General features: G+C 35.8%; 2 protein-coding genes across 3 annotated transcripts; one reads left to right on the top strand and one right to left on the bottom strand.

Moving 5' to 3' along the window:
• Positions 1 to 2,705: 2,705 nt before the first annotated feature.
• On the bottom strand, positions 2,706 to 5,880 carry LOC127791627 (probable receptor-like protein kinase At5g24010). The gene has a single exon (XM_052321611.1). The coding sequence runs from the start codon at positions 5,443 to 5,445 to the stop codon at positions 2,968 to 2,970; it is 2,478 nt and encodes an 825-aa protein (XP_052177571.1). The 5' UTR covers positions 5,446 to 5,880; the 3' UTR covers positions 2,706 to 2,967.
• Positions 5,881 to 7,188: 1,308 nt separating this feature from the next.
• LOC127786873 (uncharacterized) lies at positions 7,189 to 19,505 on the top strand. Of its 2 annotated transcripts, none has more exons than XM_052314595.1 (5): positions 7,189 to 7,339; positions 16,210 to 16,296; positions 18,689 to 18,756; positions 18,859 to 18,985; positions 19,057 to 19,505. In XM_052314595.1, exons 2-5 carry the CDS (start codon positions 16,294 to 16,296, stop codon positions 19,321 to 19,323), a joined length of 465 nt encoding a protein of 154 aa, XP_052170555.1. In that variant the 5' UTR covers positions 7,189 to 7,339; positions 16,210 to 16,293; the 3' UTR covers positions 19,324 to 19,505. The 2 variants fall into 2 exon arrangements, with proteins under 2 accessions (XP_052170555.1, XP_052170547.1); XM_052314587.1 differs by having other exon boundaries at positions 7,206 to 7,339; positions 16,173 to 16,296.
• The last annotated feature ends 19 nt before the right edge of the window (positions 19,506 to 19,524 follow it).

Below are 19,524 nucleotides of genomic sequence, written 5' to 3' on the forward strand. Positions count from 1 at the left end.
ACCTTAAGATGTGGTGATCCTAGTTAATTCACATCATTATGCTGAATAGTATCGTTCTGATCATCTCTTCATGTGTTAGACACAGAGATTTTATGTATCATCAATGCTCGCATCTCAAAATTATATGCATAACAATTATACGTAAAATATTTTTGATGATAGAATATTTTCAGAAAAAGCAGAGGAAGAAGAAGCTGCACGCATAAGAGATAGAGAGAAAAAACAAAGGCCCTGTCTCTATCATTTTATCTAATCTCCCCCTCTCTATTTTCTCATTCTCCCAAAATCAAACTCCATTTGAAATCCGCCCCCCTTTGATAATGCAGTGAATCATTACACTGCATTATGCACTATTATTATGTACTATGCACTATTCGCATGGGGTCAAGGGTCAACTTTCGACGAACAATTTTTAAAGACATTTTGGGCATACAATGTTAATACTAAATACAACACTATATGGTGTGTGTGACTTTCTAAGTTCACTACCCACTAACAATCAGATAAATACCCAAACCCTTTTTGGTATTGATCAACCATTGATCCATCACCATAACTTTTTCAAATCTTGATGATGTTTTGAGAGTTCCTGAATAGTGCCTAACAGTAGTTCAAGACAATATAAGTGACAGTAAAATTTCATTTTTAGTGAACCTGTTATAGTTGAGGATTACCGTGTGCTATAATCCTTCCATCACCTAACGTCTCGACTGAGCGAAAGTCATGGAGTAAAAAACTCACAAATTCAATAACTATGTATCAAAGCTCATTAATATGACTAGAAATCACCTCATAAAACACATTTATTGACTTTCAATATGCCTTGCCCAGAGACTATCCCATCACATTAATAATAGATCATATAGGACATTCATCCCATCAAATACCGATGAAAGCAACAGATCTTATTCTCAATACCTGTCTCCATATACTAGTAATACAAAACCACATAGATGAACATTCCTACCTCCCAATTTGATGGTTTGACTTATTAGTAAATCTCGCACACCAATACACAAAACAACCATGCTTGTTTAAATCTAAGAATCAACACACCATCACAACTTGATGACATGACTATTATTCACCAACCCACATGCTCAGTTATCGACGTCACATTCAACTAATCATTCTCCAATGACCACCCACAGGTTTACTAGAGACATTACATGTCATATAGCGCGTGACACACCATTATCCCATCAATACCCTTATATCGAATGAGATAGTAACCTCTGTATTAGTTCATACTCGATTAATCGAAATTCTCATCTAAAGAATCTAACAACTATGAATAATTTTAGAAGTTCTGTTATCAGAGAATCCTATCACACAATTTCAACACCTTGAGAACAAGATTATCACATAAAAGATCCATTGACTCATTCATATAATTGATTGAAAAAAATATAAATGAAAAAAATCTTGTCTTTTATTAGATTTATACAAAGATATAATAAATATATAAATAACAACCTCGCTCTATATTATCAAAATCTAGTATAAGAACACACAACACTAACAACGACCACCTGGCGATGACGACAACTAAATTGCTTGGTGATAACGATGACGAGAATAGACGTGACATGATTAGGGTTTGTGATTATTGATTTTAATTTTTTTTATTAATTTGTGTATTTGATTAGTGATGTGTATTTTTTATTGATTTGTGTATTTGATTATTGATTTTATGTATTTGTATATTTGATTATTAATTATGATCGTTGTTGAAATTTTAATTTTAATTTTAACATATTAAAACTTAAATTTATTATTATGGAATTATTTTAAATAATTTTTTTAAATAATTGTATTTAAAAAATATTAGTAAATTGATTTAAAAATATATTAAATAATATTAAATTTTAATATTGTAATATTTATTATTAAATTATAAAATAAATAATAAATTTTTATAGTAGTAAAAATTATAGGTAAGTAAAATAAATAAAATTAAAATTTATTAATAAAAAAATAAAATAAAAAATTAAATAGAAAAAATAAAAAAGAGTGTCGTTGGAATAAACATAATTTTTGAGATTAGTAAAAAATATGAAGTGAGTTATTTATAATATAATAATTAAAAAAAAAAAAGCATGGCTGAAAACAACCTAACACACCAACCAAAAATCTTTTCTCCAACTTGAGCGGCACATATATTTCTGTTGTTTTATTTTTTCTATTAAACAAATAATAAGTGACCATCGTTAGTACCACAATTAAGTAGAGTCAGACATATAACTTGTAAGGACTCAGTTTAATTTTAAAAATATTTTTTAGTTTTTAAGTTTTATTAATGATGTCTTTATATTTTATATTTTAAAAATATAATATTTATTTATAAAAATTTAGAATTAAAAAATATAATAAGGATCAAAAAGCAAAATTTTCAATGCTTGATCCACAAGATTGAACAATGAAAAACTGAAATTGTAAAATCGTACAATTATACTTTATTATTTGGGATGGTCGTTTTTGTACGACCCCCATCACTCGTGTCTTCAATTTTAGTAAAAGAGATAAATTACAGGTGGAGGCTTTGACTATAAAGAATTGAACCAAAGATCTACTGGTATAAATCCCAATTTATCATGATCTAACCACATGAATTTAATTAATATCCTGTCACACTTTATTATTTAGCTTGCGCAGTTTGTATTTGCCATCCGCTCCAACACAGATATCATGATGACTCCAAGAAGGGTCTACAACAATTTGATATATATATATATAGAGAGAGATATGTATACTTGCATCTATTTAAGCCATCCATTAACATGTTCTCTGAACATAAGATGAAAAAGGAAGTGATGAGGAGACCCTAGAAAGACTAGAATTCGAAGAAAAGAGGATTGAAACCACATTTATTACCTCTAAATATGTTCCTGCTGAAGCCTCCAGCTTTGTAGTTGATGTCAGTACTTAAGCTTATGGTTTGCTTATTTTCTGGTGTGAACCTGTAGACTATCTACCTTCATTAGTCATTAACTGGGAAAATACTCGGCTGCTTGTTATATCTGAAATCCCGCCATCGTCATCTCCCTCGTCTCTTAGACGGCTTGTTGGAATTTGGAGAGCAACTCTAGGTATTGGGAGCTCTGTTGCCGTGACATCACTATCTTCATGAGCTTCCCTCCGTGGTCCAGTTTCCTGGAGCTGAAGTGCATATTCCAAATTCCATAACACATCGCCCATTGTGGGCCTGTCGACGCCATACTCAGCCACACATTTCTCTGCTGTTTCGCCAAATTTTTTCAGAGAGCTCGGTTTTATTGTTCCCATGAGGTATGGATCAATGATCTGGTCGAGAAGACCCTTCTTCTGCCACTGCATTGCCCATTCAGCCAAATTTACCTGCTCCCTTGTCAGCAACGGGTCAACAGCAGGCCTAGCACAAAGGACTTCAAAAAGCACAACCCCAAATGAATAAACATCGGATTTATCTGTCAGCTGCTGCCTGCGGAAATACTCCGGATCAAGATATCCGAAACTCCCTTTGACACCGGTGCTTACATGGGTCTCATCGAGACATGGACCGGATCTTGAGAGACCAAAATCAGCAACCTTAGCAACATGATTTTCATCAAGCAAAATATTGGTAGATTTAATGTCGCGATGTATGATTCCCTGTGCTGAACCCGTATGAAGGTAGTGAAGGCCTCTTGCTGCACCGATGCATATTTCAAGCCTCTGCTTCCAAGACAAAGGTGATAATCCTGAACCATATAGATGATTTTTCAGCGGCCCCTTTTCCATGTACTCATAAACAAGAATCATTTCTGACTGTTCTTCACAATATCCGACCAGTGAAACAAGATGGCGGTGTCGTATTTTTGATAAAACTGTAATTTCTGACTGGAATTCAGGGAGGCCCTGCCTGGATCCAGGTACGCCTCGCTTCACAGCAACCTTCGTGTTATCTCTAAGAACCCCTTTGTAGACCATGCCAAATCCACCGGATCCAATAACTAGATTTTTGTTAAAATTATTCGTAGCCATCTGTATTTCAGCAAAAGGGATTCTCAAGCCAAGATATCCATTAAGCCCGGGAGATGCATGGGCAGTCCCGTCAGATAACCTAGTATGCGAACTGCCTCCATCGACACGTAAAGGTGTCCAACCCATACTTTCTGCAGGTTTTGGTTTCTGTTTCTTCTTCCTCCCTCTCAATATCCACAAAACTACAACTGTCACCAAACATATAAAAACAAAGCCTCCAACAATCGAACCAACCAAAACCCACGTACGAGTATTCTTGGACCCAGTTTCTGGAGGCGCAAAATTTATCATCTTCATGATCTCGACCCCATTCAAAATCGCATCCCTTCTCAACGAACTACTAAGAGCAGATGGACCGAGGCTTATTCTAACAAGTCCTGAATCATCCGAATCCAAAACAAAATCAATGTAGTATGGAGCTGCTAGTGCATGGACTGTAAGAACAGACAGATCAAGATCTTTGTAGGCAACAAACCCATTGATAAACACATTGAAGTAGAGCTGGTTAAGAGACCGGCTGACAATGTCGCAAAAATGCAACCGGATGAAGTATCGAGAAACCCCTGAACTAACAGGAAAATCCCAAGATATATTGAATTCTGCATTTGAAATCGAGTTATCCTTGTTCATGTGCTGAGCAGTCATATAAACATTATCAGGGGCAATCTCTCTGCTCGCACCGCCTATTTGATAATTTGGTATATGGGTTGTATTCGCGATCTTGGCAGCCGATTTCAAAACTATAAAATTCTCATCAGGGATCCAACTTCTCCAAAGGGTGTCATTGAAAGGGGTCAATTTTGATCCCCCAACGTTGATCCTATGAACAGTTTCTAAAATGTGAGATGAAAGATTCCTAAACTCTTCAGCCCCGTTAGGGCCAATCAATTTAGCCCCATAATCAACAATGAAATCATCTGGAGCCGAAAACAACTCAATTCCACTAACAAATGCAAAGCCTGATTGGCTGGCTGGCACAAACAATATCTCAAAATGTTCATTGTTAACAGCGACAATAAACTCCTTAAGCTCGGTGTATCCAACACCATAATCCCTCAGAATTGAAACCCCATTAGCCGAAACAGCGAAACGTGCATGACTAAGATTATAACTTTGAGAAGTGAATGGAGAGAAATGAAGGCGTAGAAAGTGCAAACCAGGGTTCTTGATGCCGAATTCATAACTCGAAGAGCTTGTAAAAACCCTAGCCGTCTTGTAAAGTGGAGCTGAACTCGAAGAAGGGTTTGGATTTGTTAGGGATGTGGATTTGCCCGAAGAAAGATAGCTCGAGTCGCCGGCAAAGAAGCGGCTATTTACGGTTGCATTTGAGCTCGATCCGCAGTTGATGAGGTAGTTATCTGGCGGCGCGAAAGCCATGGGCGAACCGAGAAGTGAGAAGTAGAAATTTAGAAGGAAAAAGTGAATGAATTTGGCGTCATTCATGGAGAAATCCTGGGGTTATTCCTCAAGCTCTGCAATTCAAGAAAATTCTCTTGGATGACGTGAAGATGGTGGTGGATTAAGTTTCAGGGATTTGATTTGGTGATAATTTGTAGGAAATTATGGAATTGCTTGAATGTGAAATCAGGATTGGGGATTGGAGAATGTGGAGACGGGTTCAGTGGGGGTGGCGGCAGAAGAAAGAAGGCAGGCTAGTGCTTGTGACTGTGAAGCAAAGCACATGGGTTTTTTACTTTTGAGTGGAAGCAGTGGTGGTGTACAGTCTGGACTGGAGGAAGCAAGAAGAAAGAAACAGTGAGTTTTGGCTATGGAGGACGAGAAAGATAAGAGGCTCTTTCTGGTAAAAATTCCAAAAGCTGGTTATGGATGTATTCTTCCCACCCGTTCAAAAAGAGGCCCAAATGCCAATTTGCAGGGAGGATAGATAGCCCATGGCCAATGGGACCATGCTACACTACCAAGGCTTTTTTATGACAAAATTACAGTCACACCTATATGCTTAAATATGGTCATATTTTCATAGCATCTATTTCTTAGTTTAGTATCAAATTTAGTAAATAAGGTATTTGATCTTTTCAGCTCAACTCATATTAAAATGTATTAAAGGGTCCTAAGTTAACATTTTAACATGTTAAATAAAATTAAGTATTTTTAAACATTTTTATATAATCAAATTTGATTCACCTTCTTATAATCTCAAACAAGATCTAAGTAATTAGCAGGCAAAAGGCTTAGTGGCATTTGGGGGACCCATTTCATGTAGGCGATAAGCTTTTTTAAATTTTGTCACCCAATCTCATAAAAGTCAATAAGGGTTTTCAGTGGGCACTACTAATGTTTTGAGTAACTATGAAAGCACTTCCTTCACAAATAGATAATGTGTTCCAACTCAAAGTGGTAGAATCCAATAATATATCGCATGCATGTCCATGGTTGCGTCTCATCATTTATTTGTCAAGAAATGACGCAAAATATTCGCAGCACTCAGCGGAGTCACTCATTTTTGCAATTAAATTTATGAATCTTATAAACAACAATCATAAATTGAGAAGAAGAATGAAAGTGATTTTTATCAACTCAAGGCTATCATCAATGATTGCACATGCACTTGGCAGTATTGGTGGGCCACATTCGTTGAATTCTGCTTGAGTTGGTTGGTGGACATCGCTTTCGTTGGTGTTTCATCACACCACCGCCATTTGGAATTTGTATGAAGAAGCCACAGTCCATGTATAATGTGCTTTCCTCTCTAACCAAATGTGTAATTTCAAAATCTCTCCTCAATTTTTAATCTAATCGGTTTATATTATTTGGTGTATATGTTTTAAGCACCATTGTTTGCATTTTTAGATTTATTTAATATGTTTCAAAGTGTATTATAGGGTTCTTCTCATAAACACTTTTTATTTAAAAAATCAGCTTGTTATGTTCATGCTTATCTGAGCCAAAGTGGACAATACATTATATTTATGGCTGTAAAAGTATTACACTGTTATTATACATTATTTTGGTATATTCTTTACAAAAAAATTGTTACAATAATTTAATATCATCACCAAAATAAATATTTTCTTGGCTCCATAGCTTGCTTTCGGCGATAATTATCGAATTCAGATTTGGGCTTCGAATTTTAGGCCCAACGTAACATTGTAATTAGCAGTGGCCAAGGCCCATGATCAAAATGTCGTCGTATTGGAAACCACCGCCACAAATATAAGCGACCATGATGAATGCCTCGAGCCGCAGATGTACAGTATAACCTCAGCCCTTTCCGTCTCTCTCGTTCGTGAAGCTCTGGATCTTGTGCTATTCTTGTTCGGCCAAGGTTGGGCGCCTCGATGACCTCTAAATCGCGAGCGAGCAATCAACCCTAAAGGTATATTAGATTGACTAGTGTTAATTTCTCAGTTTCAGTTACTTCTTGCATTCCTAGGGTTTTCTATTTCTGATCATTGTTGGCGATTTTGGATTCATCGCTCTGAACAAACCAGGTCACTTGTTTTTATGTCTACATCTTGTTTTATTCTGCTATACGTACTGCATTTGTGCATGTGTGTGTGTATAACTATAAATCCTCCGCTTCTTTATGATAAAAATTTGTGTTCTGTAAAGTTCTGTTCTGAAGTGGTGGAATATTGATATGTTAGTTTTGAAGTCAGGAGAGTAAGTTGGTGTGAAAAGACAGTGTCAGGTTAAGGTCGAAGGTTGAGTTGGTATTGGAATAGTTTGCGGTGTGTGTGGAATTAGGATCTGTATAGGGAAAGAAAAGGAAAAGGAAATGCTAAAGAATAAAATGAAGGGTTTGAAACTATATTTATTTATTTATTTGGTTGGGTTTTGTTCTTCCTTCTCCAATGAAACAATTATTTTCTCAAAATCTTTTTCCATGTAGAATTCAACTTGAATCTATATAGAAATATCTGATGAGAGATCTGCCTATTTGATAGAAACCCTTTTGATGACTATAAGTGAAAAGGGGTTTGTTGTCGTATTTATGTATAATAGGCACATATTTAATTGCAGGAGTTGAGTCACTGCGCCCTAGAATGTCTCACAGTCGTAGTGAATAATGGCCTGCTAAATTCTTTCACTCTGCTCCCAAATTTATTTTGTTGCATTGGAAAATGGAAATACTACTTTGTTCTTTTTTGTGGAAAAAACTCATTTTTTTAACTCTGATCATCTGCAAAAGGTACTATTGATTTGTCTTTTCTTTTCTTTTTTCTTCAAATTCATCCTTTCCACTGCATCAGGGAAGTCATCAAACTCTCAAAGACCCCCACCTGGGAAACACCAGGACATCAACAACTGGTCTAGGGGTTTATGTAGCTCCTAGATTAGAGACTCACCGGAGGCCAGTGGTTAGGAGAAGGGGAAGAAAAAGAGTATCAAACATGTTTTCATTTTTTTTAAATGGAAACCAAAACAGGACACAAACAAATAAAAACCAAAACAGAGTTTGTACCTTTCAGGGTTAGCCTCTATGCTTTTACCATAGGGCTAAATCTTTGGTACTCATTTCTATATTTCAATCAGTGAATGAATCTACGTAGGGGGCCAATAGATTTTACATTGTTCATAGTTGAGGATATTGCTTTCAAGCTGATTGAACTGTTATCCATTAACCATTATACTCTTGTGGGACAGAAGGACATTAGCGTACCATGAAACTTTAAGTTTTTGTGTTGCTTTATGTGGTACTTTGATCAGTCGAATTTTAGGTATATTGAAAAATTTTATTGGGGTGATTTGTGGAGTAGACCTTGTAGATATCTCAAATTAGCTAGAGGGAAAAATCTGATTTGAGAAAACAAGTTCTTTGCTTAATAAGAATCCTTGTATTGCAGGAATGAAAGTGTTGATATGATCGTATAGCATGTTATGAGAATTTTAGTAAATCTCAATATGAGTTCAAGTTAGATTTGGGTATAACTTCATCATTTTTTTGACTTGGTTTGCTTAAACTTGTAGTTATGTTGTTTTTTTTTTATAAATATTTTATTAGTTGTTATAAATTGGGAGCACTGGCAGCCTTTAATCCTCTCAAGAAACCGATCAAACACCACTCAATACACTCACAACTCACCGGCCAACACATCACAACACAAATAACAAAGAACAGAATTTAAAAGCATAAAATAGAACAAGAAAGAAACATCAAACCACATGAAACACAGCCTTTTATCCTGGTTCAAGCCAATTAGATTGGCTTTACATCCAACACCCTCAATCGAGCAGCCTTTATTTAGTAGAAATTGATCAATACAAAACCCAAGCACTCGTACAATCCTATCGCTCAAGTACAATCTCTCATTCACTCCAAGAAAGGCCAAAAACACATATACAAGCCTCACTTTCTCTAGAACATGTACTCACAATAGCAACCGAGCGCTTGAAAGGATGTTAGATCTATCCCGATTGCCACCTTGCCCTCTTATTTATAAAAGAGGCAGACACCCCCCCCCCCCCCCCATTATAACTAATCAAATATGGAATATTACAGTTAGACCCCCAAAGATACAACAATTACACTTTGAGAAATAAATCCAGCCGATAAATCTTCACAGCTTGCACTGATCTCCTATCATTTATCTCGAGGCAAGCACAACATTAGTTAGACCAAAATACTCTTTCCGTATGAGAACAAATTTTTTTACAACCTTGATAGGCACTTATTAGTTATCAGTATCAGGCATTTGAATGAGACTCGTGTTATTATAATATGTTAAAGGTGATTATGAGTTCTAGAAGTAAAAAGATAAATGGGCTTAGAATTTTGAGACAAAACTCGATCTAGGAATGGGTTGGATATGTGAGAGAATTTTCCTATTTAGGTCAGGTATGCCTTGAGCGACCTTGATCCATACCCAACTTGTTGCCATTCTTACCTAGAGCTAAAGAAGTTATAACAATGGATTTCTTATTACAGGAGGTGGTTCTATATATGTGAAGGATTGTTGTGATGGATTTCTTATTGTTGTCATTTGCTTATAGAAAACACAAGTAGCAAGCTTACAGTATTTTGTGATAGTTAGGTCTTTACCCAAATGACTTCTAAGTTATTATCCTTGGCATATTCTCCAAGTCATGATGACTAGCTGCAAACTATAGTATGGTTATTCCTTTGTGATGATTTTGAGAATATCAACTGGGAAATATGCTTAGGACTTCTTAAAAATTTAACACAATAAATTTTGTTATTTTTTTTCTCAGTACCCTAAAGTTAAATTTTTTGAATGATTGCCTCTCATAACTTGCTCAACGAGGAAATGAGTACACCTACTTAAGACGTCTTGAGAACATTAAATGATGCGATCACCAATCAAAACTCGGCACAAGGCCGACCCAACCAAACTGGAACAGTATCACCAAAATAGTAGTGCTATAATGTTATTTTAATACTTCTTAAGTTTTAGAATCCTTAGAGAGACGAGATTGAGAGAAGGCCGACAGCCAGTTTAGACATGGAGACGAATGAAGCAGCTGTTAAGAGGTAGGTTTTTGCCTCCTGATTATGAACAATATATGTTTATCAAAGATGTGCACAGGGAATGAAGAGTGTGGATGAATATACCTCTGAGTTTCTGCGATTGACGAAGAGAAACTAATTGTCAGAAAGTGACAATCAACAAGCAGCTCGTTACTTGAATGGATTGAAGCCTGCTATTCGTGATAAAATTGGGGTTCAGATGGTTATGAGTGTGCAAGAAGCAAGGAACTTAGCTTTAAAAGCTGAGTTAATGTTGAGTGAGAGATCTCGTAATGATAACTATCGTCAGTATAGTAGGAATGAAAATAAACAAGTAGTTTTTGATAAAGGCAAGTCGGTTCAAGGAGCGCAACCCTCCAATCCACCCCATACAGTCAACCCTAATAAGACTACAACGGGGGGAAACATTCGAGGTACTACTTCTAATATTCCAAAATCCCCTAATCCGTATGCAAAGCCTATTCTTTTAAAATGTTTCAAGTGCAATGGGGTTGGGCATCGATATAGTGATTGTCTAAGGAGGAAAATAGTTAACATTGTAGAAAAGGAAGAGGAAGATGTTGCTGAAGAAGAAGTATATTGCAGGCTTGATGGGGAGGATGACGAAGAAGATTATAGACATGGGGAATATACCTGTGTAGTGAGGAAGTTAATGCTATTTCAAAAGAATGAAGATACTACTCAACGGCATAAGCTTTTTCGCACGAGGTGTATGGTGAAAGGAAAAATCTTTGAGTTAATTATTGATAGTGGAAATCAGGAGAACATCATAGGAAGAGACGTAGTGGCAAAGATGCAGTTAACTCCTGAAAAACATCCAAGCCCTTACATGATTGGATGGATCAAAGAAGTTGGTGGCATACATGTGGATGAACGTTGCAGGGTGCCTTTCTCTATTGGTAAGTACTCCGACGAAGTCTATTGTGATATTGTTGATATGGATGCTTGCCATATTTTATTTGGGAGGCCTTGGCAATTTGATGTGCATGCTAAGCACTCGGGTAGGAAGAACACATATCAACTTGAGAAAGAAGGTGTGCGTTATACTTTGTTACCCATAGGGGAAAAGAATCAAACCAAAGCTTCTAAAGTGGAGGGGTGAAATTTTCTTACCATTACACATAAACACACTAAGTTTGTGAGGGAGTGTAAGGATACTCGAGAGGTTCACTTATTGGTTATCAAGGGAGAGAGTGTGAGTGAGCCACTGAAGGTGAATCAAATTCCAATGGAGGTGCAAGGATTGTTGAAGGAATTTCATGATATGGTTCCTGAGGAGTTGCCTAATGAGCTACCTCCTATGAGAGATATTCAACACCACATTGACTTGGTTCCTGGTGCTAGCTTGCCTAACCTACCACACTACAGGATGAGTCCTAGGGAGAATGAGATTTTGCGTGAGTAGGTAGAAGAATTGTTGAGAAAAGGGCACATTCAGACTAGCATGAGTCCATGTGCAGTGCCGGCATTATTGACACCAAAGAAAGATGGGAGTTGGAGGATGTGTGTTGACAGTAGAGCCATCAACAAAATTACTATTGTGTACAAATTTTCAATTCCTAGGCTCGACGACATGCTTGATCAACTTGATGGGACTGTGATTTTTACCAAAATTGATCTTAGAAGTGGTTATCATCAAATCAGAATTCGACCTGGAAATGAGTGGAAGACAACTTTCAAGACGAGAGATGGGTTGTTTGAGTGGTTAGTCATGCCTTTTGGACTAACCAATGCACTAAGTACTTTCATGAGACTAATGAACCAAGTATTACGCCATTTCATTGGTAAATTCGTTGTGGTGTATTTTGATATACAATAAGTCTATTAATAATACAGTGGAGGCAGAGGTCAACAAACATGGCAATGACTTAGACCCATGCCAACACAGATATGGCTAAGAAGGGGAAGAATGTCTTTGCTCATGTTCCCTTAGCAGAAAAGTTCAAGCGGTTCAAGAAGATGTCAAACAAAAGTTGCACAAATAAGAAGTACAAGGCGACAACTGACAAGCATAGAAAACACAAGGTACTTGAGATTGGAGATGAAGTCATGATATTCTTGAAGAATGAACGAATTCCAGCAGGAAAGCAGAGCAAGTTCAAGCCAAAGAAGTATGGTCCTTACAAGATTCCAAAGAAGACCAATGACAATGCTTATGTTATGGATTTGCCTAATCATATAGGTATTTCCAAACATTCAATGTGGCTAATCTCTTTTTGTACTTATCGGATGTGGATTTGTCCAAATAGGATCAAAATTCGAGGTCGAATTTTTTCTCAAGTGAAGGTGAATGATGTGGTCACCAATCAAAACTCGGCACAAGGTCGACCCAACTAAACCGGAATAGTATCACTAAAATAGTAGTGCCATAATGTTATTTTAATACTTCTTAAGTTTTAGAATTCTACTTAATTTAGGATTCTACTTTATATTTCTACTTGATTTATGATTCTATTTTATGTTTCTACTTGATTTAGGATTCTACTTCATGTTTGATTAGGGTTTTATTTTTATTAGGATTCTAGTTGACTTTTATTTATGATTTATTTCTATTAGGATTCTAGTTGGATTTTGTTTTCCAAATATTAGATGGATTTGGATTAGCCAAATACTATAAATATGCCTAGGATCTAGAGTTTATAATCAAGTTTTAATCAATCAAATTTCAGCAACCTATTTGGGTTTTCTTAGCAAAACAATCTTGTTTTTGCGTCTTCTTGAAAGTCAAGTTTCGGCCATTGAAGTTTGCTCTTTCAAGGGTTTATTTTGGTGTGTGTTTTTTCATACACGCACTACACGCTGCGTCATTAAATCTGCACAGAAGAATTTGGTGAGCTTGTTAGCTTAAATATGATGATGCCATCAGCTATTTGACAGTTGCAGTCTCTTATCTGATTTGTAGATCAGTGGTTCTAGCTAAAACCACTCATCTGTTTATATGGCTCAGATTAAATCATTTGATTTAGTTTGTTAGGAGTTGGTTACATCAGTTAGTTTTCTTCTGTATATAAACAAGTTGTATCATTTTTCTGATTCATTGAGAGAAATGACAGAATTCCATATTATGCGTCTTTCAATTTCTTCTTAAAATTCCATAGTTGGAACTTTCCATAGGCGCAGCTTTTTTAAATTTTGGTTCTTCCTATTTGACCCAAAGCGATTGATCTAGTCATCAGTAGTGATGATTAGATTCTTGTTTCTATGCCCTTATTTGCATGGGCATGCCTGGAGATGGAAGGTGTACCAAATTTGAAGACTTATGATGTGCTTGGTTGCAAGATGTTCCATTCCATTCCCTATGGTACTGGATGCATGAAAAGAGCTCAATTTATGGCTTTGCAGTGCCCTGTATCTCAGATGTGGCGGTTTATTTATCAGAATATCTGACTCTAGCGATACAGTCTGCTCAATTTTGAATGGGGGAATCAGGATAGTCACCACCTTCCATCATGGCATGGTTTGGGGGGGGGGGGGGGTAACGGTTGTCATGGCCTGCAGATCTGTTTTTGCTTCCAAAGAAACACCTATTTAATGCATAATAAGCAACTAGTTTCTTGATGCTAGTGTAATGTATACTATATCTAACAGACACATGGAGTAGGCAAAGGGTGTTGTGGTACTATTAATGAGGCCCAACTTTTTCCCATGTGCGCATTGAGGGGACAATCCTAAGAGGAGTAGGGATGGCATTAGGTATCTGCAAAACCTGTCTCAGATAGGGAGTTGGAGAAAAAGACATTGTCATGACCCTAGGGTACAAAAGTCATTAAGCATGCGGCAATTACTGATTTGTATTTTTCTTGTATTTCTTTAGTTACATTTCTGTTTTAGATGAGAATTTGTAATACTTTCAGTTACAAATGATAATTGAAAGCACTAGCAGTAAGAGTAGCTATATAAGCTACCCGAGAGGCTCTTTTGGAGGATATTTAAGTAATAATTGATTGAATGCTTCTCTCTCTTCAGTTCTCTCCCAGATTTCTCTCTCGCATCTTTGTGCTCTTCTCTCCCTTTCTCTCTATTCTACTTCTATTCTTGTGGTCTCCCTCTAATTCCTCTCTCTTTCTCCCCCGAATTCTTCTCAATTTTCCATCTAAACCCTAGCTAAACCCTAGGGTTGTAACAGACGGGGGTGGTTATAGACAAAAGAACGAATTTTCCTCGAGGATATGGGTTAGGGACTGGTACAGGATCCTTCAACCTGTCCTTGACCCATACATATTTTTAAAATATTTTTTATTTATTGTATATACATATCATTTTGTTTTTTTTTTATCTAGGTATAAGATTTTTATTTACAATATAAAATATTTTATGTTTAGATCTACTCATTATTGTAAAATTTGACCGTATGTTACTTTATCTTTTATTTTTCTTTCTGAATCTTTAAATTACTTTATTTGTTAACTTTTTTTCATTATTTTAATTTTTAAAATTTTAATAGTAATTTGAAATATGAAATGTTAATATGGTGGGAAAACTATGTCTGAGAGTAAAAAATAATTTTTAGGGATATACTATTTTAAAATTTTTAATATACATTGAGCAGGTAATGGGGATGGAGAGGAAAGTGTCACTGGAGGATGAGAGAAGGTGTCCCCAGTCTAAACTCAATCCATTGCCATTCCTAAAAGGGGATGGGAGTCAAAATCAAGATGTAGAACTGAACGGGCACATACATGCTACTACGTTAGCATGCTCCATCGTGAAAGTATAATTATGTGGAAAGGCATGTGTCATAAAATGTGTGTGCACCACCATGTTATTTTTAGAAAACCCATTATATGCTTGAACTATGATGTTTAATAAACAAGAACATGTCAAATGTTAATCCCATTAGGTGTGGTTGATTGCATAACTTATACCTCATCAATCATTTGTATCCATGGCAATATGTTTTGTTAGACTCTTTTAACTTATATCATACCTAAGAGTTCCCCACCAAGTTTTTCTTCATCTTTTTCTACCTGTTTGCTAAAGATTATATCAATCCATTCTCTCTCATGATAGCAACCTCTATTGCTCTTCTTTTCACATGGCCAAACTTTAATCATGTTTCGTATATCTTGTCTTTAATAAGAACCACTTTGATCTTATTATGAATAATTTTATTTCTAATTCTATCATTTCTTGTAGGGATGCACATCTATCGCAACATTCCCATCTCCACTATGTTCATATTTTATAGTTGTTGGTTTTTTACTGTCCAACAAGTTTCTGCCATACAACAAAGCTGGTTTTATAGCCATCTTATAAATTTTTCTTAATCTTTGTTCAATCACTCTCTCCTCTCCCAAAGGCTCGTGTGTGTGGCTCATTCGCTTGATTGCTCTATAATTTCCACAACTTTGAACATCTTTATTTTTATAAATAGCCACTAAAGTACACTTCCTTGCCATCCTTTTTGATTTAAGGATATCACAGTAAATAATTTTGTTAACCCAAAAAAAAAAAAAAGCTCTCTTCTCCCATGCATTTCCATGTTTCTATTGGGGTATTATTTGGTCCAATTGTACATGACAAACTGGCCTTTTTTCTCATGTTCAATTTTACCTAGACCAACATTTCGTGCCTTGCAATCCTTTATTTGCTATGTTGCATTCTACCAACACTTCAGAAACTTAAGAGCTGTAATAAAACTCAAAATGTTCTAGTTATGTGCTTGAGAATTTGTTAAGAAACTCTATCAACATGCTGAAGTAATTTTGCGTGGTTGAAGGTGTACATAAGTTTCCTTGCAAAATTTGTGAATGCAGACAAATTCAGCTTTGATACTCAACTGCAGAATATTTTGTGGGATTGAGCACAGAATTGCTACTTCGCGTGTCATCTATAATATCATGGTACCTTTGCGGTCATTGTGCTCCAATTATATACCTGCTGAATTCTTATTTACTATAGCTCCTGCAAATAATTAGTGCATCTTTGTTTGCGAAATTTATTTGTGACTTCTATACTGGTAACAGGTAGGGTGATTTTTGCTGCAGTTTGTCAGATAAGGATCTGACAACGGTTATTTCAGTGAAATTGAAAGTAGAGAGGGAGAATTGAGAAGAAAGTTGAGAGAGAAATGAGAGAGAATTGGGAAAGAAAGAAAGATTGAATCATCAATTGTCTAATTCCTTCCTCTTACAGCTACCCTTTTATAGGGATCCTCAACTACTCTTCAATTGCAGTAACTGAAAGCCCAACAGCCTTGTAACAGCCTTGCTTCTAACTGCTTTACAACAATCGAGACAACCACTAACTGCTTCTAACCAATCTACAACAACAGCAACCCTCAATTTACACAATTACCCCTCCCATAGCCTAGGGTTGTGACACAGTTGTAATCTTATCATATATTTACCATTTGCATACTATTCTCCTCAGGATTCTTCTCCATGCATTGGGATGACTCTTTAAAGGGATGGTCAATCATTAAAATATTGCATGATTGGTTTTTCTGAACCATATGACTTTATGCCATATTTCCCTTGTATATCCACATATTTGGAACCTATTAGTTTTTACATGCCAATTTTTTTGCCTTTGCCATGTGAAATGTGCAATATCACTTAATAATACTGTATTGTCTGCTTTGTTGCATGAACTTAGGTATGAGCGGAGTGTCTTGATGACAGATTTCTCTGGACCCCTTGACAGTGGTGGAGCTAGGACGGACCCACCCCTTAGTGGGGGCAAATTTTTTATTTTAATATCATACTATATATTATAAATTAAATTAACTGACTAATTTTTTTTTCTGCTATACCATACTTGAACTTTTGATTTTATCTTAACTAGCGTTAGCATTGTTTATAACTTTTTTCATCATCTTTTGATCTCACCACCAAATATTTAAAGAGATGATTTAATTTTGCATATTCCTCTTAAGAGACTTGTCTATAAATGTAACTTATTAAAAATGATTTTTTCTTAAATATGTATAATTTCAAAACTATCTATTAATTATAATATAACTTATATAATTAGTTTTATGTACCCCTTAAGTTTTAATTATAACATAAAACTACTGACCATTTAAAAATAAAAGATCTTTTTATTTTTATCCTCTCATTTTATAATTAAAGTAAACTTGCATACAATTGAAAAGCATTTTAAGAAAAAAAATATTTTTTACCCCTGCTTCAATAATTTTTCTTCAAGTACTCCTGGTGATTTTTTTCTATTACCTTTTTCACCCCCCCTCTCTCCGTCTCTTATATTTCTCAGTCTGGTTAATTTGAAGTGTTAAATATCTAAAAAATATTCTAAAGAAGATAAAAAATTATTATCAATAGCCTATTTTGAAGTTTTGTGAAAGTACAACTTTTTCATGTCATGTTTACTTCTGTTGTGATGTGGTTCTAAACATTTTGAAATGCTATATAATAATTCACAATTTTCTCTTTCTAGTTACTCATGACTTTTTTGGTTTTTTTTTTACTGATTGACCCATATATTATAAGTTTTTTTTTTTTTTTGGGGGGGGGGGGGGGGGCAGTGGGGGCAACTTTAACAAATTTACAAATATCAGAAATAATCTGTAATTTTACCAGACTTGGCCCCTTGATCTTATTTGTATGAAGAAGAGACGTGTTTAGCATTTATATTTGCACATCACAAAACTTTATCACTGATACTGTTTAGGATTCAGCGTTATATGGAAATAGAATTTAGGGGAAAGGAAAGGAGATTTCCTTGTTCACCAATCTTCACTGTCAAATTTGAGCTGCTTCGCCAAAAAAATGTTAAAATTAGTGTCCAGGTGTCTAATTTGGATATAGAGTCAGACAGAAATCCTATCATTTCCAGAGCCCATCTATATTTGGGGAATGGATGAATTCATTTACAGATGTGTTCTCGTACTTACCTGAGTTATCTCATGGGAATTTTTTTTTTTTACTGCTTTCTTTTGTTTATTATTATTATTATTATTTTCAATTATGTGCGCTGGATATTAGGTAGAGATGATTGGTTAGCTAGAACCCATGTAGTTGATCAAGACATAGTAGGATTAAGGTTATGGCTTGATATGAGTAATTTATATTTCTCCAGTTTATCAGTGATGTTCTCTAGTGTTGATACCAACTTAGGGAATCAATGCTTGTAATGAGCTAGAAACGAGCAGTTGGAAAGTAAATTAAGTTGCCGACTTTACATCTCTTTCCCCCATTTACCTTTGTTCATTTTGTTATATATCTTGTGGCTTGTGAGAAAGGCTCATTGGATTGTAATTGTTGATGAGCGCAGGATCCAAATAATTTTGTTGATGAAAACTGTAGACTCTATATTGGCAATCTTGATCTGAGGATAACAGAGTAAGGATAATCTTATAAAATAAGCATTTCTATGGCAACTATAACTATATATATGGCAATCTATGAGAGAGAATTATTAATTTTTATTTATTTATTCTGTAGGGCTGCTTTGATTAAGATGTTCTCTCCATTTGGAAAGATTGTTGCGGAGGACTTCTTGTGGCATACACGTGGCCCCAAGCGTGGGGAACCACGTGGGTTTGCTTTCGTTCAGTTTAGCACCAAAGAGGTAAGTTGTTCGTTAGTTATGTCCTTGCGCATTGTCAATTCCTGATATCCACTTTTAAAGTGAGCATGCAGGAAGCTAAACTGGCCAAGGAAAATATGAATGGGAGACTGGCTTGTGGGCGCCCGCTGGTTGTACGTCTTGCTAGTGAAAAGTACTTGGCAGAAGCAACAGATGGTTCTGGGAGAGCATTGGGCGAGGCAGCCAAGTCGGGTTTTGCTGGCAGCAGTTCTGGACAGATGAGCCGAAGCGCCAAAATTGCAGCTATAAAAAATAAATTGAAGGCCATGGAGGAAGAAAGCCATAGCTCGAAGAAGCAGAAACAGGAGAGGATGGGATAGGGGCTGGGGCTGGGTTGGGCTGTGCTACCGAAGTAGTAGTCTAAGAAATCTCCTAAACCAGTATAGCGTCTACTTCCATCAGTATGATATATGTGTCGCAGTTTCTTTGTTTAGGATTTTTAAGATGCAAATATATGTGTTATGTATGAACATTGTAATGATATCCAGCATGGGATTCTTCACATTTCCCTTTTAGTAGAC

The sequence above is a fragment of the Diospyros lotus genome, chromosome 1 (genome assembly GCF_014633365.1).
Source record: "Diospyros lotus cultivar Yz01 chromosome 1, ASM1463336v1, whole genome shotgun sequence".
NCBI classification, from domain to species: Eukaryota; Viridiplantae; Streptophyta; class Magnoliopsida; order Ericales; family Ebenaceae; genus Diospyros; species Diospyros lotus.